The sequence below is a fragment of the Eumetopias jubatus genome, unplaced genomic scaffold (assembly GCF_037043125.1).
Source record: "Eumetopias jubatus isolate StellerSeaLion01/CBP00866 unplaced genomic scaffold, mEumJub1_p1.0 scaffold_9, whole genome shotgun sequence".
NCBI lineage: Eukaryota > Metazoa > Chordata > Mammalia > Carnivora > Otariidae > Eumetopias > Eumetopias jubatus.
The window spans coordinates 77,256,514-77,279,939 of NW_028274815.1; the positions used below are offsets into that span (position 1 = coordinate 77,256,514).

At 52.8% G+C, this 23,426-nt stretch overlaps 1 protein-coding gene across 3 annotated transcripts; it reads left to right on the forward strand.

The window, feature by feature from the left end:
- Window positions 1-731: 731 nt before the first annotated feature.
- ZAP70 (zeta chain of T cell receptor associated protein kinase 70) lies at window positions 732-22,517 on the forward strand. 3 transcript variants are annotated; one of them, XM_028103792.2, is made up of 14 exons: window positions 732-823; window positions 1,043-1,116; window positions 10,489-10,921; window positions 11,599-11,759; window positions 15,777-15,915; window positions 16,005-16,086; window positions 16,165-16,211; window positions 16,405-16,453; window positions 17,470-17,662; window positions 18,229-18,435; window positions 20,121-20,313; window positions 20,405-20,545; window positions 20,641-20,753; window positions 22,011-22,517. In XM_028103792.2, exons 3-14 carry the CDS (start codon window positions 10,520-10,522, stop codon window positions 22,132-22,134), a joined length of 1,851 nt encoding a protein of 616 aa, XP_027959593.1. In that variant the 5' UTR covers window positions 732-823; window positions 1,043-1,116; window positions 10,489-10,519; the 3' UTR covers window positions 22,135-22,517. The 3 variants fall into 3 exon arrangements, with proteins under 3 accessions (XP_027959593.1, XP_087882683.1, XP_027959595.1); XM_088026557.1 differs by lacking the exon at window positions 732-823 and adding an exon at window positions 1,640-1,731 and having other exon boundaries at window positions 1,039-1,116; XM_028103794.2 differs by lacking the exons at window positions 732-823; window positions 1,043-1,116 and adding an exon at window positions 1,937-2,039.
- The last annotated feature ends 909 nt before the right edge of the window (window positions 22,518-23,426 follow it).

Here is a 23,426-nt window from a genome sequence, read left to right on the forward strand (position 1 = left end):
GGGGACATACTGTCTCTGTCTTGACAAAATGGCTGATCCCTCTCAGAATCTTTCTCTGGTTACCCCTACCCACCTCCACCCCCTGCCACATGCACTGGGGCTCCTTTGAATACACATAGTGCCCAGGCTGTCACCATCCCAGCCCTGATCTCCCTGTTGACTCAGCTGCTGCCTCCTCTAGCCTTTGACTCATGTTGGGGCAGGGACAGGGTTGTCATTGCTGTCCCAGTGCCTGGCACACAGTAGGTACTCTGAACCTTTGGGGTATGGCCCTACTGAGCAAATTTCTCCTCTCTCCAGCTTTGACCTGGCTGTGGAATAAATAAATCACTCTTAGGAGCAGTTCGGCCAGGCAGGCCTTGGGTCCATGTCCCTCCCCCTGGGACGGGGAGTGGGAGCATTCCTGTTTCCATTGAGTCCTGGGGATCAGCCTCCTATTGCCACTGCTCCACCCCCCATTCTGGCACACATCACTCCTTTCCTTCTCCTCCCCGGCTTTGGGGATGCTGTTGGAATTGCCACTTTGCATACCACCCCCCCCCCCCCCCCCGCCTGCAGCTAGCCTTGGTTTCCCCCAGCGCAGGGCAGGCCCTGCTTGGCACAGGAAATGCCCTCTGCCCTCCCTGGAACACATGACTTTCGATTTTCCTTGAACACAGCACTTTGTGACTTTGGCGTAAACTTCAGACGCAGCCCCCTTTCCTGTCTTCACAACAAGGAAATAAGTTGAGTTTCAGAGAAACCAGCTGCTGAGAGCACACCAGGCCTTCCGGCCCTGGTCCCTGCTTGGCTTGGGCCTTTGTGCAGCTGCTGGCGGGCCCAGGTGAGTGGCCGCCTTCTGGCCTTCTGCCCCTGTCCTGTCACCACAGCCACACCCCGGGGGACTTGGGGCAGCTGGGTGGAGGGTGAAGATTCTGTGGGTATGGCCTACTTACCCTTTGCCTGGGCATGTGAGGGGGCAGTGAGCCACAGGGCCTCAGGCGGGGGGCTTGGGCTGCAGAGATAGCCAAGTTAGTTTCTTGGGTCTCAATTCTTCATCCAGAACCAGCTGTTTGTTGACGTTGGGGACCAGAGACCTGTAGCCCATTTGCCTCGATATCATCTGCACATCTCCAGGTAAGTCATCCTGGATGGAACAGCACCTGGCCACCAGTTCCATGGGTAGCCTGGGTCTGGTGGAGGGAGACGGAGTTAGGAGGCCACTGGGAAGGACCAGGAGGGGCTGTAGGATTGGATGGGTGGTGTCCAGAGGAAGCAGACACCCCTTGGGGCCACCCTGAGGGAAGCAGATTCCCTGCCAGAGTGTTAGCTGAGTGGTCGTGGCCGGGGGACACAGAGATGCCTGCTCAGTCCCTCGCTTCCTGCTGGGCCCCATCAGGGTGACACCCTTGGCTCCAGGAAGCAGAGAATCTTCCAGAGAGAGCAAACATGTGCTCTGCCCCCTGCCCCCACCAGCCCCATAAATATGAGGGTGGCTCAACAGGGCTGTGAACTTGAACAACCAAGTGCAGATGATTCCTATCAGGGGGCCCAGGACAGGCTTGAGCCACTTATAAGGGAGCTCAGGTTCAAGGGGGACCCGGAAAGGTGAAGGAGAAAACAGTCTGCATCCTGCTCAACTGCTGTGTGTCCTTGGCAGGTTGCTTGGAGTCTCTGAGCCTCAGTTTGTGCATCTGTTAAAGGCAGAGGCAGATATCGGCACCTTGGAGGTGCCTGGATCTTGACTCTTGGGTAAGAGGTTGGGGAAAATATCCCAGGCAGGAAAGAGTCTCAGTAGGAAGAAACAGGGTTCCTGTGGTGAACAACTCAAGATGCGCGTCATTACTTCTGTCTCAGCCCGGGTAGTGAGCGCAGAGTGGGTGCTTAGTAAAGCTTTGCTGAGAGCTTAGGGCCAGGGACTCCTGGCATGAAAATCTTTGGGTGCCACCTAGGAAGGCTCTTCTCGGTGCGATTCTTCCCTTCCTTTTTGTGCCTGTCCTCCTGCCTCCCACACGCAGCCCTGGCAGGGACACGGGGCCAGCAGGGACACAGCCTGGACGGTAAGTGTACGCTGTGGAGCCAGGCGGCCTCGATTCGAGTCCTGGCTCAGCTACCTGCTCTGTGTGCTGTGGGACCTTAGGCAGGTCACTGTACCTCTGTGTGTGTCAGGTCCCGGGTCCACAAATCCTTCACTCACGGGGTGTGGACGAATAGAGTTAGCCCTTGAGCAACACAGGGCTTAGGGGTGCCGAAACTCCACGCAGTTGAAAACCTGCATATAACTTTTGACTCCCCCCAGACGTAACTGCTAAGAGCCTAGTGTTGACTGGAAGCCTTCTGATAACATAGTCTAATACATACTTTGTAGGTTATATGTGTTATGTCCTGTATTCTTATAATAAAGTAATCTAGACGAAATAAAATAGTATGAAGAAAATCCTAAGAGAAAGACATTTATTGTACTGTTAAAAATCTGCGTGTAACTGGACCTGAGCAGTTCAAACCCGGGTTGTTCTGGGGTCAGCTGCAGATCTAGAGTGCCCAGCACATAGTAGGTGCTTTCTGAGCACGTTGCTGTAATTCTAATTGTCACTACTAGCTCTGGGAGGTCAGGCTCTGGACTTTGTTGCTTCTGGAGACTCTCCTGGGGCTGCAGCAGCCAGACCTCTCCATGTCGACCCCTCCCTGCACATCCGCCCACCCAAAGCACAGGGTCAGGGCTGTTGTTCTCAAATGGAGCCAATTTTGGCACCCCCCCAGGGACATTTGATAATGTCTGGAGATATTTTTGGTCATGCCTCAGGGGGTCTTGTTGGCATCTAGTAGATATAGGCCAGAAATGATGCTAAACACCCCACAATGCACAGGACAACACCCTGCTGTCCTCCCAACTCATCATCCCACCTCTCCTACCCCCAAAGCCTCTCCTCATCTCCCTTTTACAGTCACAGAGCCTGACACCCAGGCTTCCAAGGGGAAGTTCCTTGTTGAGCTCACGTGGCCCTTAAAACCAAGGCAGCAGGGGTTGGGTGGGGGGGACTGTTATCACAGCATTGTCCAGTGGATCAGTGGACACTTAGCAAGTCTGCTGGATGCAAGGACCTATCCCAGCCCCACAACAGCCCAGCACTCTGGGCCCTGACGGTCAAAGGAAGCTCAGAGTGCAGGGACACCTGCCAGCCTAGGGTTCGAGCCCCAAGGGATATAGCTCAGAACGAGGGATTCCATCCCCTAAAGGACATTCATTCTCCAGAGTCGTGAGAGCAGGCTGCTGGGTCAGACACCTGCATTCAAATCCTGACTGCTGCATGATTTTGAACATGACATTAACCTCCCCGAGCTTCAGTTGCTTTAGCTGAGGAATGGGGCTAACAGTTCCTATTTAATGGGAGTTGAGGCAGGGTTTAGATTAAGTGGATGATGCTCACAGTAAAGTCCCCGGCACAGAAGCTGCTGCTGTTGTTACCTGTTTGACACGTACTTATTGGGAGGAAGCAGGGGCTCTGGTAGAAAACAAGGCAGCCATAGGCTCTGCCTCGGGGAGCTCAGCCTGGTCGCAGACAGAGGAGTCAACAGACAGTGGTCGTACACGGCCATCAGGGCTGTGATGTGGGGAGGTCGGGCCCTGGGACAAGAGAGGAGGTTCCTGACTCAGCTTGGGGAGGGAGGGGTGGAGATCATGGAGCACTTCTAGGAGGAGGGGACAACAGAGGGGACGGAAGCATATGGCCAGGAGAAGGGTGTGGGCACCTACTATGTGCCTTGCTGGGCAGGGTTGGGGAACGAGACAGAATCTCCACTCTCACAGTGCTTACATTCTAGCAGGGGACAAAGGTCCTATGTCAACAAGTTGATGGAGAAATCACATTTTTGGTGGTGAAGGATCATAAAGCTGGGTCAGGGATATCTCTAGCCTGAAGAAGGGGAGGTGATTTTAGGGAGGGAGGTCAGAGAAGAACTCTTGGAGGAGGAGGTGGTATTTAAGCAGAGACTCGATGAAAGTGAGGGGTTTTGAGGGAAGAGGGTTCAGGCAGAGGGAACAGACAGGGCAAAGGCCCTGAGGTTGGACCAAACCTGATTTGATCAAGTGACCTGAACAAGTGACATAAGGAGGCCCATGGGGCTGGTGGGCCGTGAATGAGGACAAAGAAGGGATTGGGCAGATTGCATAAGGACTTGGGGGCTGCTGTGAGGACTTGGGCTTTACCCGAGTGAGGTGGGAGTCCTGGAGGGCTGAGAGCAGCGAAGGACATGATAACACAATGGCAGGCCAGGTGCTGTGCTTGGTGCTTGGTGAGTCTTATCCCTTGGAATCCCCGGAATCTCCCGGTGCCAGGCACCGTTGCTTGCACAGTTTTCTAGGTGGGGTCTGCTGCGCTTAACTCACTGCCCAGGACCACACCACTACTGCACGCTAGATCCCTGATTCTATGGTTGAAATCTGATCCCCTGGTGTCAGGAAAAAGATATGAGGGAACCAGTTGCCACCCATAGCCCAATGCCAACTGCTGTCACTGTGACATAGAATGTAACCAAGGTGGCATTTTATTGGCTGAAATTCCTTGTGCTGCCTCTATTGGTGGGCAGAGGGGGGCCCCACCATGATTGTGGACTAGAGAGCAGGAAGTGTGGCTTTAGGGGGGATTTCGGGTCTCAGGCAGAAGATTGGGGATCAGTGAGAGGAAGGATGGGCAGAGAGGGGCTGGGCCCCCATTCCAGCAGTGCCTTTGGTGGGGTCATTGGCTGAGGGCAGCGTATGGAGCCTCTAGGCCTGGCTGGTGCAAATCCCACCCCCTCCCACTGAGTCCAGTTGGATGGGCTCATTCCCTCTGTAGTCTGACTGTCTCAGTCTCCCCTCCGGGCTCTCACAATGGACATCTAATTGGGGCTTTTGATGCTCAGAGTATGTTCTGTGGAATAGTAGACCCTCAAGGCTCTGCCACATAGGAGTGGGGATAAAACAAAGCTAAAACGGTCCTTCCACGCAGGTCTTCTCAGAGCTTTTATTTTTACATTTTTAAAAAAAGATTTTTATTTAATTTAGAGAGAGAGAGAGAGAGAGAGAGGGAGAGAGAGCACAAGTGGGGGCGGAAGGGGCAGAGGGAGAGGGAGAAGCAGACTTTCCAATGAGCAGGGAGCCTGACAAAGCTGATCCTAGGCCCCTGAGATCGACCTGAGCTGAAGGCAGACACTTAACTGACTGAAGCCACCCAGGCGCCCTGAGCCTTTATTTATCTATTTATTTTAAGATTTTATTTGTTTATTTTAGAGGGGGGCATGGAGGGTGAGGGGGAGAGGGAGGGGGAGAGAAAGAGTCTCCAGCAGACTCCATGCTCAGCACAGAGCCCTAACGCAGGGCTCAGTCTCACAACCCTGAGATCGTGACCTGAGCAGGAACCAAGAGTGGGACACTTAACCAACTGAGCCACCCAGGCGCCTCTCAGAGCCTTCGATATGCTCATATGCTTCCCACGGCTTTTGAAAATGTGTTTGACCACCTGAGCCCTTTTTCCTTTGAAGTGTGCTTGGAGTTTCAGGTCTCTCCGGAATGGCTATAACTGAACCCTACCTTTACTCAAGGAGGGTGCTTGAGTGGTGGAATTTCAGGGAGATCCTTCTGACCAAGAACCACAGGTTTCTTCCTTCTCTTCCCAGGGCCTGGGCTGTGAAAACAAGGCTGGTGTCCCCTCATCTCTCAGTGGAGCTGTAAACTCGGGGAAGGCCAAATGAGGATCTCTGAACTCAAAGCTCATGGGGAGGCTGGATGGGGTCAGGCCGGGCAGGAATGGGGTAAGGGAGTCTCATGGTGGGCTTGTCTCTTCGGAAAGCCATGGAGTCTGTAGGGACACGACTCAGGATAGAAACCTGTGATCTTCCCAACCGCATCTAGTCCCATCGGGAGGCTGCACACTGGCCCAGCTCCTCTGAAAGCAAAGGGTCCATGCTGGCCTGGCCCGCAGCGGTGCTGCGTGGACAAATGTTCCAGTCTCTTGTCCCCCTGGCTCTTCATCTTCTGCCTCCTTTTGTCTACTTCTTCTGGCCTCCTCAGCATCTCTGGTACCTGGAAAGTTGGTCACTCCGGCTCTCATCCCCTGTCTTACTAGTGAGGACAGCCTAGAAGGGCACAGGAAGGCAAAAGCAGACATGGGGCTGGTGAACCCCTGGACCCACCTGCTGTGCAATGTCGTGTTATCATCCTGCCTCTTGGATGCTTTGGCCTTTGGTCTGAGATGGCCAATCATGGCGTATGGCCCTGGACTGGGCCCTAAGGGCCAGTTTCTCCCCACCCCCCCCTTCTGCACGAACCGTGTCTTTGGCTACCCAGGTTGCACCTGTGGCCACTGTGGGGAGGAGCTTCTCAAACTGTGTTGTCGACAATTTCCTGCCACAGCTTCCTGCCTCAGAGACCAGCTTCACTACCCCCACCCCTCCCCACAGCCCCTGGACAAGCCCCCATCTTGCTGCCTGGTCCTGTGTCCTGTGTGTAGGGAGCAGTTATACAAGTCTGTGAGGCAGGGATGGCTGGATTTGGGAGGATGGAGAGGAGTAGGGAGGGTGTACTCAGTAGAGGGCACTGCATGGATAAAAGTATGGAAGTGCATTTGAAAGAAGGCGAATAGCACAGCCCAGCTGGAGCAGAGGGAAGGTTGAAGAGTTTAGTTAGATTCAGTGAAGTGGGCAGAGGGAGCCACAGTAAGTTCTTGAACAAGGGAGGCCTCGGGGTAAAATTGCCGAGAAGCAACTTGCAGACCCTGGAGCTCAGCTCATGGGAAACAAACTGTGGGGTTTAGCCAACCGCAAACACCATGTGAGTTAGATCTGGATCTCAGGTTTTATTAATAGACACAGCAGGTGGAGATCAAAGGAGGTGATACCAGCATAATCAGACCCCAGGAGAGAGATCTGGACTAGACAAGTGGGCACGGTGGCATGTTTATAGCCATAGACAGAACGTCCCAAGTAAGAGGACCAGAGCTGGGGAAGGAGACAGAGCAGGAACGGTCAGAGAGGGAGGAGACACGTCAGGGAAGGACTGGGGAGAGCCAAGAGGCTCAAGCAGGAGGGAGGGGTCACCAACGTCCATCACTCAGGGGACGCAGCGTTGAGGGCGGCATTAGGTGCTTGCCTCGTGCCCACCAGGCGGTGATATCTGTGCTTCCTCTCTAGCCTGGAGAGCATCCTGATGGGGGTGGGGAGCAGACTGTGAGGCTGGTGAGGGGGTGGGAGTCAAGAAAGTAGAGCAGGAGTGTAGACAGCATTTTCTTTCCTATGTCGTTATTTTTACTGTCTGGTTTGTCTATACTTTCCAGTTCCTTTCGTTAAAAAATGATGGTATAATTTACATAAGGAAAATTCACCCATTTTAGTGAAAACTTCTGTGAGATTTGACACATGCATATAGCTGAGAAACTACCATCTCCATCAAAATGTTGACTCTTCTCCCCAATCCCCTCATGTCCCTTCTAGTCAATCCTTCCCCTTGGCCCCCAGCCTTTGGCAACCACTGATGCATTGTTTCCCACTGATATGGTTTTGAATGGAATTACAGTTTGTGGCCTTTTGAGTTCAGCTTCTTTCACTCAGCGTGATGCCTTTGAGATTCATCCATGTGTTGTGGGCATTAGCATTTCCTTCCATTTTATTGCTGAGTGGTATCCCATGGTAGGGATGTACCACAGTTTATCTATTCATCTGAGGAGATAGATTTGTTTCCAGAATTTGGCAGTTGTGAACAGAGCGGCTATAAACATTTCCTATGTAGGTTTTTCTGTGAATGCAAGTTTCCATTTCTCTAGGGTAAATACCTAGGAACATTTTTGACTCTTCAACACTCTGATGGAATGACCTGCATCTCCAGGTGGAGACGCAAATGTGGTCCCTGATTAATCACTTGCCTGTAACTGTTGGGACATCCAGGAATCCCCTTAAGCCTGGCCTTCCCAACCCCAATGTCAGGAGCAATCGGGTTAGAATGCAGATTCTTGCTCCTCCTCTGGCTACCCCAACCCAGACCTCACCTGATTCCCATTCCAGTATCTTCCTCTCAGTCCCTGTGCCCATCCTAGCCTGTCCCTGGACACCCAGAGGGAAATGCAGCCTTTCTCAAGCCACAAAAGCCTTCTTTGAACCCCCTGCTTACATTTGCTTAACTAAGAAAGGCACCCAAGGATCTTCCCCTGAACACAACCTATGCCTGGGTGGTCTTGCTGGGCCCACCTTAGAGAAATGTCTGGAAGTCGTTATGGGGAGGTAAGTTTTTTCAGTATTATATAAAAACTTACAAATATACAGCAAAATGGGAAGAATTAGTTGTATACCCATTAACCACCCCGTTAATTCTATAATTAATATTGTTATATTCCCTTTGTCACACGCAGTTGATCCTAATATTAGCAGATTCTGTATTTAGCCTACTTTTGCCAATATTTACTTGTAACCCCCAAATACTTGAGGCCCTTTCATAGTCATTCAGGAACACATGCAGAGAAGCAAGAAATTTGAGTCGACTGACGTGCACATTCCCACTGAGGTCAAACAAGGGGACACTCCTCTGCCTTTTCTCATACTGTAAACAAGTGTCCTCTATTTGGTGCCACATTTTTGTGCTTTTTGTTGGTGATTTCACTGTTTAAATGGCAGTGTAGTGCTGATGTGCTGTCTTGTGTTCCTAAGTGCAAGAAGGCTGTGATGTGTCTTCTAGGAAAAGTATGTGTGAGACAATCTTATAGTTGTAGTCCTGTTGCCTGAGCAGTCAATGTTCATGAATCAATACATATCAAATTGTGTCTTTAAGCAGAAACAGGGTTATATACTGATCAGGTGATGAAAATGTTGTGACCAGAGACTTGAGGAACTTAACCTTGGATTTCCTCGAGGAGCAATCATTTAGTATCTGCTAATTCAGTGTTTGCAATAACTTTACAGAACTCCTCTGAATAGTAAGACTTGACTGTATCTGTCTACGTATCTGTCCACCCATCAACTGATGTTATTTTTTGGATGCTTTTCAAAGTAAATTACAATCATCAGTATCCACCAGACCTAAATATTTCTGCATACAGATTGTTAACTAGCATTCAATATTTTATGGTTCTTTTTTTAACTGAAGAGTCCAAATACACTGAAATGAACAAATTTTAGTACATTCTTTGAGAAATTCAGACACCTGTATAATCAATCCAATGCTTATCAAGACACCTGTCATTATGGGGCGCCTGGGTGGCTCAGTTGGTTAAGCGGCTGCCTTCAGCTCGGGTCGTGATCCTGGGGTCCTGGGATCGAGCCCCATGTCCAGCTCCCTGCTCAGAGGAAAGCCTGCTTCTCCCTCCCCCTCTCCCTGCCACTCTGCCTACTTGTGCTCTCTCTCTATATCTCTGTCAAATAAATAAATTAAATCTATTAAAAAAAAGATATCTGTCATTATACTATAACCCCAGAAAGTTCAAAACATAATTTTGGGTTATCTGTCTTACTAGATGTTTATCTAAATATCTTTAAGTCCGTCTCTCCATATTGGATCATACTTTTCTTTTTTTTAAAAAATATTTTATTTGTTTATTTGATAGAGAGAGATAGCGAGAGCAGGAACACAAGCAGGGGGAGTGGGAGAGGGAGAAGCAGGCTTTTCCTGAGCAAGGAGGCAGACGCTTAAAGACTGAGGCGCCCAGGCGCCCCGGATCATAATTTTCAATTGCACATCTCATTTTATTTAGTGGCTGTATTAAAGTTCACATTGGAATTAAACCCTAATGTATTTAACCAATCTCTTATTGATGGATGATATTCAGAGTAATTTATACTTTCTAGAAATTTGTCCGTGAAGGCAGAGGGGGCAGGGCAAAGGGGAATTTCTAAGGCCGAGGGGACTCCATGGGAAGGTTAATAGAGTAAGATTCTTTTGAGGAACAAAGCTTGTTCCAGCTTCAGAGCCTTTGTTGTTGCTGTTCCCTCTGCGTGATGTGCTCCCTTCCATGATTTTTGGAAAGCTGGCACCTCCTTATCCTTCAGATCTCAGTTCAAATGCTACCTCCTCAGAGAAGGTGACAGTGGCCTCTTCCCTCTCTTAGTATCATTCTATTTATTTCCTTTATGACACGGACCTCAGTCTGTAATTATTTCTGCCTCTTTTCTTGTTTAATGTATCCCCCAGACTGTTGTCTTCAGAAGGGCAGGACCATGTCTGTCTTATTCACTCTTATCTCCAGCACCGGCCTGAAACACAATAATTCAACACGTGTTTGGGAAGTGAACGAATGGTTCCAAGTGCTGGTGTGTGGGGGCCAGTGGGAGTGTCTGGGCGCTCCAGGGGAGGGTTGGGGAGTCTCCGATCTGAGCCCAGCAGGCTGGAACTCCTCTCCAAGTTGATTCTGGCATAAAGCAGGCTCTGCACGATTGGCACGGATGCCCCTCAATGCGGCCTCTCTCCCACTATCTCTGGGCCCAACGGACGTTGTTCAAGAAGGCAAGCCGAGACCCTGACGTGCTCTCCATCTCTTTCTGAACGCGCAGGGTCTGGCGAGGCACAGGGGCGGCGGCGGCGATGCCGGACCCCGCGGCGCACCTGCCCTTCTTCTACGGCAGCATCTCGCGCGCCGAGGCCGAGGAGCACCTGAAGCTGGCGGGCATGGCCGACGGGCTCTTCCTGCTGCGCCAGTGCCTGCGCTCGCTGGGCGGCTACGTGCTCTCGCTCGTGCACAATGTGCGCTTCCACCACTTCCCCATCGAGCGCCAGCTCAACGGCACTTACGCCATCGCCGGCGGTAAGGCGCACTGCGGCCCCGCCGAGCTCTGCGAGTTCTACTCGCGCGACCCGGACGGGCTGCCCTGCAACCTACGCAAGCCATGCAACCGGCCGTCGGGACTCGAGCCGCAGCCTGGGGTCTTCGACAGCCTGCGCGACGCCATGGTGCGCGACTACGTGCGCCAGACCTGGAAGCTGGAGGTGCGAGCGCGGAGCCCTCGGGGGCGGGGCCGGGGTGGGCGGGGCCTGGGGCGGGGCCTGGAGCTGGGCCTGGGGACGACTGGCCCCCCCCCCGAGCCTGGAGAGTCTTGGTGCGCGGGCAGGGGAGAACGGCCGTCTTCGCCAGCCTGTGCTTTGCTGTGCCACGCCAGATTTGGAAGCCGGAGGAGTGGGTGGGGGCGGGACCTAGAAGGAGTCTTCGGAGGGAGGGGCCTGAGCGATGCTTTGGTGCACTTCTATGCTGGACCGGCCTGTGGAGGTCGCGCTGGGCGGGGGCTGGGGGCCGGGCCTGAGAGGATGCTGGGGGCGCTGCCAGCGGGGGTGGTGGGTGGTGGTCTTCGACAGCCTGCAATACACGAGCACCAGGGTCAGATCGTCAAGCTGGAGATGCGCTTGGGGCCGCCTGTAAGGAGGGGCCTGGGGCGTGGCGCTGGATGGGTGAAGGATTGGAGAGGGATCGTGGAGATGAGGGGGTGGGGGCCGGCTGTCCCCCGCAGCCTGAAGGACTCACCCTAGGTGCGCCTAGGGTGAAGGGTTTCAGGGGAACGGTGGCAATTAGGAAGGTCCAGGAGATGAAAGAGGCTTCCTCTGGCTGCGCACTTGGCCCCTTGGTGACACTTGGTGACAGTTACAAGTCTCCTCGATCCTCCCTTCTTTAGGGCGAGGCCCTGGAGCAGGCCATCATCAGCCAGGCTCCCCAGGTGGAGAAGCTCATTGCCACAACAGCTCACGAGCGGATGCCCTGGTACCACAGCAGCCTGACGCGCGAGGAGGCAGAGCGCAAACTCTATTCGGGCTCCCAGACTGACGGCAAGTTCCTGTATGTGGGGCTTGAAGCTTGGGGCTTTGGGGTGGTGAGGCTGGGGCTTGTTGGCCGGAATCCTGGAGGCTGGGGCAGACCTCAACGTGCAGGTGGGCCATGAGGGGTGCACCTGTGCTAATATGTGCAAGGCGGTAGTGTGTTTCTGAGTGTGCGAAGGGACATTATACGGGAAGAGATCTGCAGTGGTTAGGACTCCAGAGCTGGGCTACTTCCCAGTTGGGGATGCTGGGCAAGTAGCTGAACTTCTGCCTGCTTCGATTTCCTCTCTCCATTCAACAAATATTTACTGAACACCTACTATGTGCCAGGCACCATTTCAGGCACTGAGGGACATGGCAGTGAACAAAACAGACACAAATCTCTGTCCTTGTGGAGCAGGAGGACAAAAGTGATGAATCAATGAAATAGAGCCTGGGTGGGAAGCCAGGCTCTGCTACTTAACCAGCAGCTGTCCCCGTCCTACCTCAGCTTTGACCTCTTTTATGTCTTAAGCTTCCATGGAAGATTCCATGCCCCAAGGAAAATTGTGCAAACTTTCTGTAGAGTTTATGACAGTTAACTGGTCTACTGAGGTAAGAGGGGAGTCAGGAGAGCCAGGGCCAAGGGCTTTGACCAGCTGTGGGTGCCTTGGATGTCAAGCTTGAAGTCACAGAGGCAGGTAGGGCCAGCAAGAGCCACAGGAGGCTGAGGCTGAGGGAGCTAGGATCGGGTACAGTGTAGAGACTGAGCTGACACTGAGGTTCAGAGGCAGTTGGATCAGTGACATTATTAGGGACAAGTGACTCACGCTGGCCAATGTCAAGAGACCAGAAGCAGCTACTTTGCGCCACACTATTGGAAATTTAGGCAAGGCATGCTTTGGACAGAGGCTGTTGTAGATTCTTCTTGTGGTTCCTGTAGTCAAGAATTGCTTTCTCAGTATGGAGATAGTTAGGGGGCTAAAGGTCAAAGCTGTAGGCATAGAACCTCGCATGGGGCAGTGGGGAGGGAAATACCCCTGGTGGATCCTGATGCTTGTCACAAGCCAGAACGGGTCCAGTTCTGAGATAAGGGTATAGGGTGTGATAGAAAGATGCATGCCACTCAGGCCTGGAATTAAGACCAGGGCCATGCTTGTTCTTGACCTCAGTTCAGAGCTGCCGAAGAATGGCTGGAATTTTACCTCATGCTGTTTGCTGTCACAGCTTTCTGCATAATTGCAGGATTTGTGGTATTGGTTGATTCAACTTGAAAAGAAACCTGACCCCTGCAAAGGGCCTTTAACAGGATATTGTTAAGTGTTTCCTAACTTCTTCTGGATCACAGACCCCTTTGGGAATGTTTCTGAAGCTGAATCCCTTTTTCTCTCTCTCTCTCTTTAAAAAGATTTTATTTATTTGTCAGAGAGAGAGAGAGAGAGAGCACAAGCAGGTGGAGTGGCAGGCAGAGGGAGAAGCAGGGTTCCCACTGATCAGGGAGCCCGATATGGGACTCGATCCCAGGACCCTGGGATCATGACCTGAGCCAAAGGCAGATGCTTAACTGATGGAGCCACCCAGAGATCCCTGAACTCCTTTCTCAACCCAAAACATGTTTATCCCAGAGATTTTGCGTACAGCTCTAGGAGATCCTAGTTGAAGCTGATCCTCAGCCCCGGAGCGCTTTTCAGGTTAAGAACCTCTGATGTAGTTCAGTTGTCTCTTTTTACATGTCAGGAGCCTGAGACAGAGGATCAGTGACTTGCTCGGGGTGGCACAGATGATCATGTGACAGAGCTGGCTGTCGGTCCTATTAGCAATTAACTGAGTCAGAAATGGATTTGAATCCTGGCTCTACTGTTAACCAGCTGTGCAGGAGATGTAATCATATGCCTCAGTTTCTTCATCTGCAAAATGGGCACACTAATAGTACTTACCTTGTGGGGGATGCTGTAAAGATTAAGTGACAACTGTGTGAAGAATTTAGAACCAGTATCTCAATAAATGGTAGCTCTTATTTTTGTCACTATTATCAGGTTCCCTATATTCGGAAGTAGAGATCCACATTGATTTCCTAGGTGGTACTTCTAGCTTAAGTTCAAGTTTGAACAGCAAGGACAAAGAACTGCTATCACCTACTGGGTTTTTGGTAAATAAAGTAGAATTTGTGGCATGGAAATATATGTGGTGACCACACCCATGTCTTTGCCTATGTGGTTATTATGTGGGAATTGGTCACTCTTCTTTCATGAACTCACATATCTCTTTCCAAAGAGAGTTTGCCAGTGAGTACTGGCTGTTGAGTTTCTGCTCTCTGTTCAGAACTTCAGGTTTTGAAGTTTGAGTAATTAGAGACCGTAACCTCCAGGCTAGCCCACCAGTCTAGTTATTGAAGTGCTTTCCTTTCTGTGGGACTTTTGCATTTTAGTTTGTTGTGGGCTCTCTTCTTTGCCCTTTGGTGCTCCCCTATCACCTTGTACCCTGGTTTCCTAGCTCTTCAGGTCTCACTGACTGCTGTGGGCTAGCCTGGGAATAGTATCATCCTTCACTGCCTTGTGCTCTGGGGAACTTGCTGCTCCTCTGTACCACCCTCAGGTTTTGCCATGGCAAGTTAGGGGATCTTTTCCCATCCCTTTGGTCTAAGGAAGGGCTTGATTATAAGGTGAGCTCACATCTCTCTTGTTTACCATTGTATCCCTGCCCTAAGAACAGTGCCTGGCATGTGGTTAACACTCTGTAAACATTTGTCCAATGAATGAATATCCATGGGCAGGGCCCAAGCCCTGTCAGAGAGTTTATAACACCTGCAGGCCATCCTGAGGCCTCTTTCCTGCTGCCTGCCATTAGCCAGCTCTTCTGTACCTCAGTGCAAGTCCCAACATTCTTGGTCAGCTGCCTACAACTTGTTCTACAAGGCCTGAGACCCCCAGGACCAACTGCTATCCATTCTCCATTGGAAATTTACACTTAATTTTGGCGTAGAACCTTGTGCCGGTGACTTGAGACAAAACTGTTTTGTGGGAGATGTTGATTGGTTTCACTGTGGGATGAGAGGGTAGAAGCATTTGCCTCTAAGTGCATGCATGCGTGCGCGTGCGCACATGTGTGTGTGTGTGGTTAGATCAGTCTGTGTATGTGGACATGTGTGTGAGTGGACAGGTTCTTAACACACAAAACCACCATCTTTGAGGGGCTCAATTCCCATTCATGGACAAGGAAGACTTGTTTATTTATTTTAGCAAATTTCTAGCAGGGGACAATCAAAGGTCTCATTCTGTCAAAGGTCAGTCTGTTACAGTAACTAGTGGGTCTGTTGTGATGATGAGGTGACTTGTTCTGATTTGTGCAAAGGTGCCCCGGGAGCTAGCCATGGAGTTGTGCTTACCTTTGTTGTTCTTCATGTAAAAATGGCTTTCTCTCCCCCAAGAGAATACTTTCAGTCTACTTGCATAGACTTGTGTGTCCTCTGTGAGTGGCTGTGTGTCCACCATCAATGGCCAAATATCACTTCATGGATGGCTAAGTATCCCCTGTGGATGGTTGAGTCTGAGTGTCACCTATGGAAGGCCACATATTCAGCCATGGAGGACCAGGTGTCTGCTTGTGGGTGGCTCAGTGTTCTCCCCTGGATGGCCAAGGGTTCAGCTGTGTGTGGCTGAGTATCAGGCTATTTGGGGCTGAGTGTCCACTGTGGGAGGGACAATATTCCCTCCTCCATGGATGGTCACATGTTGGCTCTCGGACAACTGTGTCTCCCTGTGGACCCTGCCATTCTCCTCTCATTCCCCTCCCCCACCCCACCCCACCCCACCAGCCTGTTACCAAGAAGTCTGGACGTTGAGTGGGGCCTGACCTTGGGGCCCCTAGTCCCTGCCACTTCCCTATGAGACTATCAGGAGCAGAGCCCATGGGTGTGTGTGTGTGTGTGTGTGTGTGTGTGTGTGTGTGTGTGTGTGCATGTGTGTGTGTGTGTGTGGAAACTGGGACCCAGCAGGGGGTCACCACAGGAAAGGCCCAGGTGATTATAGGGGTGATATCTCCTCCTTCCCCCTGCCAGGTTGAGGCCCCGGAAGGAGCAGGGCACTTACGCACTGTCCCTGATCTATGGGAAAGCTGTGTACCACTACCTCATCAGCCAGGACAAGGCGGGCAAATACTGTATCCCTGAGGGGACTAAGTTTGACACGCTCTGGCAGGTAAGCTTGCCCAGCCACCTTGTGGTTGGGGGGTTGCTTAGGGGCCCGAGGAAGAGAGGAGCCCTGGCCCTGAGCCCACCTCCCTACAGCTGGTGGAGTACCTGAAGCTGAAGGCGGATGGGCTCATCTACTGCCTGAAGGACGCCTGCCCCAACACCAGTGCCAGTGCAGGTGAGGGGGGTGGCGGGGGGCGGGGGGTTAGTGGGAGGCCCCATGCCCCACCGCTCACTGTCCCTTCTGCTCCCCCAGAGGCTGCTGCACCCACACTCCCAGTTCACCCATCCACATTGGCCCATGTGAGTTAGCGGGCACCCCAGGGTTGGGTCCTGAGGGGTGGAGCTGGGCAGGTGGGTGGTGGGTCCTGTGCCCAAGGCAAGGCTGGGGTGGAGAGTGGGGCACCCCCAGCACTGCTCAGAGGATGTGGGTCTCAGGGGCTCGGTGCCCCCAGCTCAGGGTCCTGCTGACCCTTGCTGACCTCATGACATTTAGGTTCCCAGACGGATTGATACCAGCTCAGATGGGTATACCCCTGAGCCAGGTGAGCTGGAGGTGTGCGTGTGGGGTTCATGCCAGGCTGCGGTCAAGGTCTCTGGCTGGGCTCTGGGCTGGGGCAGGGGAGGGATATGGGCCAGGCCTGACTTGGTTTGCCCCGTGCATACACTGTGCCTATAGACGTCCGCGTGGGTGTGTGTCCATCATGCCTGCCTGTATGCATGTACATGGGGGGCACGTGGACATGCTGGGGAGTACCACCTGGGCCACAGACACACATTTGTCCAGCACCTACTATGTGCCGGTCACGCTTCACGCTCACGCGTGTCTGCACTTCTGGAATGTTTCTGATTTGCCAGATGATGTAGTCATGGCAATTATTCTCATTTTACAGATAAGAAAGGAGGGCAAGTAACTTAATGAGGTCCTGCAGTTCGGCAATAGTGGAGCCGAGATTTGAGCCCGGGCAGGTGGGCTTTAGAGCCCGTGTTCCTGAAATGCCTTGCTGCAGACGCTAATGTGTTTGACGTGTAGATGCAAGCCTGTCCATGTGTGTGTGCAGAGAACATACACGGTTGCATGTGCACGCAGAGCCCCATCCTGGAGCCCTGGTAAACATGGCTATGTGGTGCATCCACAGACCCGGGTAGGGTCAGACATGCCAGTGAACGCACACGCACAGATGTGTGTACTCCAGCTGGCACACTAACAGTTACTCATGTAGACATGCCTTTGGACCTCATCATACACAGAGATGTGGGTGCATATGTGTGAGCACACAGGGGCACATGTGGCTACACTGGCACAGAGACCCACATGCCTTTAGAGTCCATTTGGACGTGGCTTCCCAGCTCACCCACAGATGGGACCAGGAGCACACACGAGTGCACACATGCACATGCGCACACACATGTACCCATGTGCCCGGGCATGCTCTGGACGGTGCACTGCTGTCTGGGGCATGTGCCGCGTGGGTGTCAAGGTTGCCATGCGCTCCTTGTCACCCCATCCCACGCCTTCATCCTGACTTGGGAGTGCGTGCTTGTGTGTGTATGCGCCCAGCACGCCTAGCGTCCTCAGAGAAAGCACAGTCAATGCCCATGGACACGAGTGTGTATGAGAGCCCCTACAGTGACCCTGAGGAGCTCAAGGACAAGAAGCTCTTCCTGAAGCGGGAGAACCTCCTCATGGCTGACATAGAACTTGGCTGTGGCAACTTTGGCTCAGTACGCCAGGGCGTCTACCGCATGCGCAAGTATGGCCGTCCCTGCTGTGGTTTGGGGAAGCACTGTGGGGGGTGGGCAGAGGGCGGGAGTGGCCTCCCCAGGCCTTGGGGGCTGGAGCCAGGATGCAACGTCCGTTTCCTGGGAGACAGACCCTGGGCCAGGAGACTGCATGCTCGGGGTGTCCTGGGAGGGCTCAGGGATAGCACCTGAGAGTGTGGGAGAGGCAAGCCCGGGACAGGGAGAGGTGGGCCGAGCTGCAGTTGCAACAGAGACCTCGCCCATCCCAGGGCAGCTGCAGAGAGGCCCCCCTTGTACCCTTGAGCTGACCGCTCCCCAGCTACAGGCAGCCCCTGGGGAGGGTGTAATGTTGAGGTGTTTTGTTCAGGGAGGGGTAGTTCTCAGTGAGGAACTTGGCTGTGAGCGGTCCCTAGCCGACGCTCCTGGCAGCTGAGGAAGTGTGTGCCTGGGCCCTGAAGGGAGAGCCGGGTGGCCAACCACAGTATCCACCACATGTGTCTGGAGGGAAGAGAGGCCGGTCGGGTGGGCATGAGGGGCTGAGCGGGGCCCGGGCTGACTCAGGTGCGCGTCATGGCAGGAAGCAGATCGACGTGGCCATCAAGGTGCTGAAGCACAGCACGGAGAAGACAGACAAGGATGAGATGATGCGCGAGGCACAGATTATGCACCAGCTGGACAACCCCTACATCGTGCGGCTCATCGGCGTCTGCCAGGCTGAGGCCCTCATGCTCGTCATGGAGATGGCAGGCGGTGGGCCCCTGCACAAGTTCCTGCTCGGGAAGAAGTGAGCCCCCGGGGTGGGCTGGGCACGTGGAGCTTGGGGGCCTCACAGGCTCATCCATCCAATGAGCACACACTTGTTTTCACTGACTCCTGCCCCCACCCCCCGCACACCCTGACGCCCACACTCACACCCACAAGGCAGAGCCGTTAACAGCAAGATGTCCTCATGCCTCCAACTCTTACCCTCGTAGACACGATCTTTTACACTCACTGAGGCGTGGGCCCATCACCTCCCATCCCCACTGGTGCACGTGTTTGTGGTGTAACCTGGCTCACACAGTCAGTTGTTCCACAGGTGTTTACTGTGCAATTTCTCTGTAATTGGGACTATTACCAGCCCTTGGGATTCATCAGTGAACAAAAGAGACAAAGATCTTTGTCCTGTGTTCTGGTTGGCAAGAGAGGTTTTCAAGAATAATTATAATACAACAGAGAGTATGTTGGACAATAAGTCCTATAAAAAAGATGATTAGGAGTGTCAGGGTGGGAGATGAAAAGTGAGAAGCTGAGGTCTGTGTAAACTGAAGGAGACAGCCAAGTGCAGCTGTGGGGAAGAGTGGTCTAGGCTGGGGGCACAGCCAGTGCAAAGGCCCTGAAGTGTGCTTGTGCCAGGAGTAGTTGAGGAACTGTGAGGAAGGCCCTGTGCTTGCAGCACAGTACGTGAAGAGGAGAGGGGGAGCTGATGTGGTAGGGAGGTGATGGGGCAGATCATCCAGAGCCTTGTGGGCCATGGGGAGACCTTGGACTTTTACCCCAAGTGAGGTGGGAGCCCTGGGAGGCTCTGAGCAGGGGAGCTGCTCGGCCAGACCTGACTTCTGTGTGGGGACAGACCATGGGGCGTTAGGGCAGAGGTGACTATTCTGGTCCAGGCTAACTTTTGGTCCAGGCTAATGATGATGAGGGCTGGGCCCTGGTGGCAGAAGCAGAGGTGGAGAGAAGTAGGAGGATTCTGAAGGGATTCTGAAGGCGGAGCAGCCAGGGAGTGCTGACAGATTGGAAGCTGAGTGTGAGACAGAGGAGCTGATGGAAAGGCTAGTGCTCTGGCCCAGGTAAATGAAAGGAAGTAGCTGCTGGAGAAGAAAGGGGACAGTGGGGAGAGCTGGTTTTGTGTGTGTGTGTGTGTGTGTGTGTGTGTGTGTGTGTGTGTGTGAACAATCAGGAACTTAGCTTTGTCTTTTTTTTTAATAGGTTTTTTTTTAAGATTTTATTTATTTGACAGAGACACAGCTAGAGAGGGAACACAGGTTGGGGGAGTGGGAGAGGGAGAAGCAGACTCCCTGATGAGCAGGGAGCCTGATGCAGGGCTCGATCCCAGGACCCTGGGATCATAACCTGAGCCAAAGGCAGACGCTTAACGACTGAGCCACCCAGGAGCCCCTAGCTTTGTCTTTATTATTTTTGAGATGCCCGTGAGACATCTCCCCTAAGGGCATATAGAGGATGCAGGTCAATGTGTAAGTTTGGGAATCATAGTATGTGGGAGAAATGTAAAACCTTGAGACTAGATGAGGACAGAGGTTTTTGCCTTTTTTGTTCATCTCCCCACCATATCCCCAGCCCTATGCCTGGCACACAGCAGATGTCCAACAAGAACACATCCTCAGCTGGGTCAGAGAAGTGGGCTTTGCCCCCTTGGGAACTTGGGCTGTCCCCTCTCAGCTGACCCTGTCTTCCCCTGTACCCCAGAGAGGAGATCCCCATCAGTAATGTGGCGGAGCTGCTGCACCAGGTGTCCATGGGGATGAAGTACCTGGAAGAGAAAAACTTTGTGCACCGTGACCTGGCGGCCCGCAATGTCTTGCTGGTCAACCGGCACTACGCCAAGATCAGTGACTTTGGTCTCTCCAAGGCACTGGGTGCCGATGACAGCTACTACACTGTAAGCCCCCGCCCCTTTGGCACCCAGGTGGATGAGGTTGGTGGGTGGAGGGTCCCTGAGCCCTGCCCTGGCAGCATCTCCCCATTCTCAGGCCCGCTCGGCAGGGAAGTGGCCGCTCAAGTGGTATGCGCCTGAGTGCTTCAACTTCCGCAAGTTCTCCAGCCGCAGTGACGTCTGGAGTTATGGGGTCACCATGTGGGAGGCCTTCTCCTATGGCCAGAAGCCCTACAAGGCAGGCGTGGGCAGAGGCGGGTAGGTGGGTGGGAAGGGGTGTGTGGGTGAGTTGGCCCCCGTTACTCACATTGTACTTGGCTCTGGCTCGAGCAGAAGATGAAGGGCCCCGAGGTCATAGCCTTCATCGATCAGGGCAAGCGGATGGAGTGCCCGGCAGAGTGTCCGCCTGAAATGTATACACTCATGAATGACTGCTGGATCTACAAGTGAGTGCCAGTGGGTGGGAAGCGTACCCAGCTGAACTGACACCTGGACCTGCGGCTGGAGGTCATGGTGCCCAACAGTCCAAAACTCATCCCACCCAAGACTCGCCCAGTTCACAGCCTTTCCAACCCTCGGTACCCTTACTATCTGCACCTATACTCAGTGCCTCAACACACTGACCCTAGAGTGCTCTGATGGACCAACACCACAACACCACCTCCTGTAGACATCTAGTGCTCCAGCATCTAAAACGTCTGTCCCCCACCAGCCTACACTCAACACATTCTCAAACAAGTCAGTACTCTTTTACCCAAAATATGGTACCAGTGGTCAGGGCATGGGATAATACTCCAGTCTAATTCCTCAGTCCCCCACCATCCAACATTCAACACCTATTTACTCTCACAGGCAACCTCTACAGCAACCTAAACACTCAATATATTCAAAACCTCCACCCCTGTCTGGTGTTCAAAGTCAACACTTGAACACCCCAACTCCTAAAATCATCAGTATTTCAACTTCCCATCAGAAGATAGGCAACATGCACCCAAAAAAGCTATTGTCCTACACTGAGCCATGCAATGCATGGATATTCTAACATTTGATACCTTTCCTATCCCAGCATCCATTATTCCACTGGCCAACACCTATGACATTGACACCCAAACACCTAAGCCACCTGATTAAATAGACACCCTATTTATGATAAATAATAAATGATCAGTCCATCCAACATATGTTAACCTGGCCCCCATTGGGAAATACTCAGTATACCAACACCCCAATACTGAAAGAGGCTAGCATCTTTAATAGCCTAACTCCCCACTAGCTGAACCCACTGTCAATGCTCCAATGTTCTGCTAGATTAGGGGCAGCATCCTTGCACCCATATAAGCCCGCACCTAGCACCCAATATACTGGCCCTTGGCACATGTGCAGTACTTCAGCATTCAATATCCCAGCTCCCGTTGGTTGATAGTTGTTACCTCGACACTCAATGAATTCAATTCCCTAAGTCGTCATCAGTTAACACTCAACAGATGGTTCCCCCAACATCCTGTATGTCGGCAGCTCTTCTATTACATGGTACGGCAACACCTGAATTCTAGTCCTCTTATATTCAAGAAACCTCTCCATGACCCCAAAGTCCACACCCTGACAACCCCACTGATTTTCTGAGCCCCCTTTGTGTCTACTCTCCAGCCGAAGCTGGGTTGTGGGCATGTGGTCAGTGGCCTGGATCTACCTTACCCCCACAGGTGGGAGGACCGCCCAGACTTCCAGGCCGTGGAGCAGCGCATGCGGGCCTACTACTACAGTATGGCGAGCAAGTCTGAAGGCCCCCCAGGGTGTGGAAAGGGGACTGAGGCTGCTTCTGTCTGAGCTCCAGCCTGCCTTGGGGTCTGCAAGCTGCGATGCCCCAGCTTCAGCCCCATCCTAGGACCTCCAGTTTGGCTGAAGTCAGTTCAGCTCCTCTCCCCAAACCAGCTGGGCTGTGGTAGGGCAGGCAGCTGAGGCCTCAGGCTCATACCGATCTAGTGTTCCCCACCTGGTCACCTGTCCTCTTTGGCTGGAGGAGGAGGGAAGGCCCTGGGAGGGTGGGATTGTATAACCTGCTCCTGGGCTGGTGTCTACTGGGCAACCCTGAGCTGAGGGTGCATTGCTTACAATAAGGACCCTCCTTCCTCTGGGCTCTGAAGCGGAAGACTCCAGGAACTCTCAAGTGGCAAGACCTCAATCATTGTAATAAACTCAGCTTCTCTCTTGTTTGAGTCCCTCATCTTTTCTGGGGCGAAGAGGAGGACCAGGAAAGGGGCTGGGTCATTGGAAGGGGTCAGTGAGAAGAACCTGAAAACAGCTTTTCTTGGTGGGCCCAGGCGTGGTCCCCAGGGCCTTGGGGTCCGGTCTTCCCACTTCTCCGCCCTGAGGACATCTTTGTACAAGTGAGGAGCTATGGCGGAGTCGGGACCTGAGACAGGTGCACCGCTAGGCCTCCGCTTCCCTGTCTTTGTGGATTGAGTGAGGTGAGTGCTTTACATGCTGGTTGCTTGTTAGCATCACCTGGAGGGTTTTTTTTTAAGATTTTTAAGAATTTATTTATTTGACGGAGAGAGACACAGTGAGAGAGGGAACATAAGCAGGGGGAGTGGGAGAGGGAGAAGCAGGCTTCCCGCTGAGCAGGAAGCCTGATGCGGGGCTTGATCTCAGGACCCTGGGATCATGACCTGAGCCGAAGGCAGACACCCAACGACTGAGCCACCCAGGCATCCCATCACCTGGAGAGGTTTTAACAAATGCCAACCCCTCCCCCCACGCCCCACGCCCCAACATTGGTGCGTCTTAAAGTGTCTTCAGGTGATTCTATCACTCAGAACGTTACTCAGCTGCCCCGCCTTCCTCCCTGGACACAGACAGCCACAGCTGGGATCTTCATTACCTGGTGTCCCAAGTGCCGGCTCAGTCCTACTGAGAAGTCCTGTCCCCTGCCTCTTGCTGCCTCAGTTTTCCCGCATGGAAAATTGGTATATATGCTGCCAAAGCGAGCACTCCCCACATGGAAAATTGGATGTTGGAGCACAGAACCCAACAGGTCGAGTGAAATGGAGCTAGGCTCCCGTGTTTCTTTTCTGAACTTGCTCCCCGTTCCTCAGCTGTGATTGGCCCCATCCCCAGTT

What these genes read in the sequence shown, in the direction of transcription:
- ZAP70 (XM_028103792.2), top strand. Translation starts at nt 10,520, where the DNA reads ATGCCGGACCCCGCGGCGCACCTGCCCTTCTTCTACGGCAGCATCTCG. An exon ending in GCCAGACCTGGAAGCTGGAG is followed by an intron (nt 10,922 to 11,598) that starts GTGCGAGCGCGG and finishes TCCCTTCTTTAG; the next exon opens with GGCGAGGCCCTGGAGCAGGC. An exon ending in CCGATGACAGCTACTACACT is followed by an intron (nt 20,314 to 20,404) that starts GTAAGCCCCCGC and finishes CCCCATTCTCAG; the next exon opens with GCCCGCTCGGCAGGGAAGTG.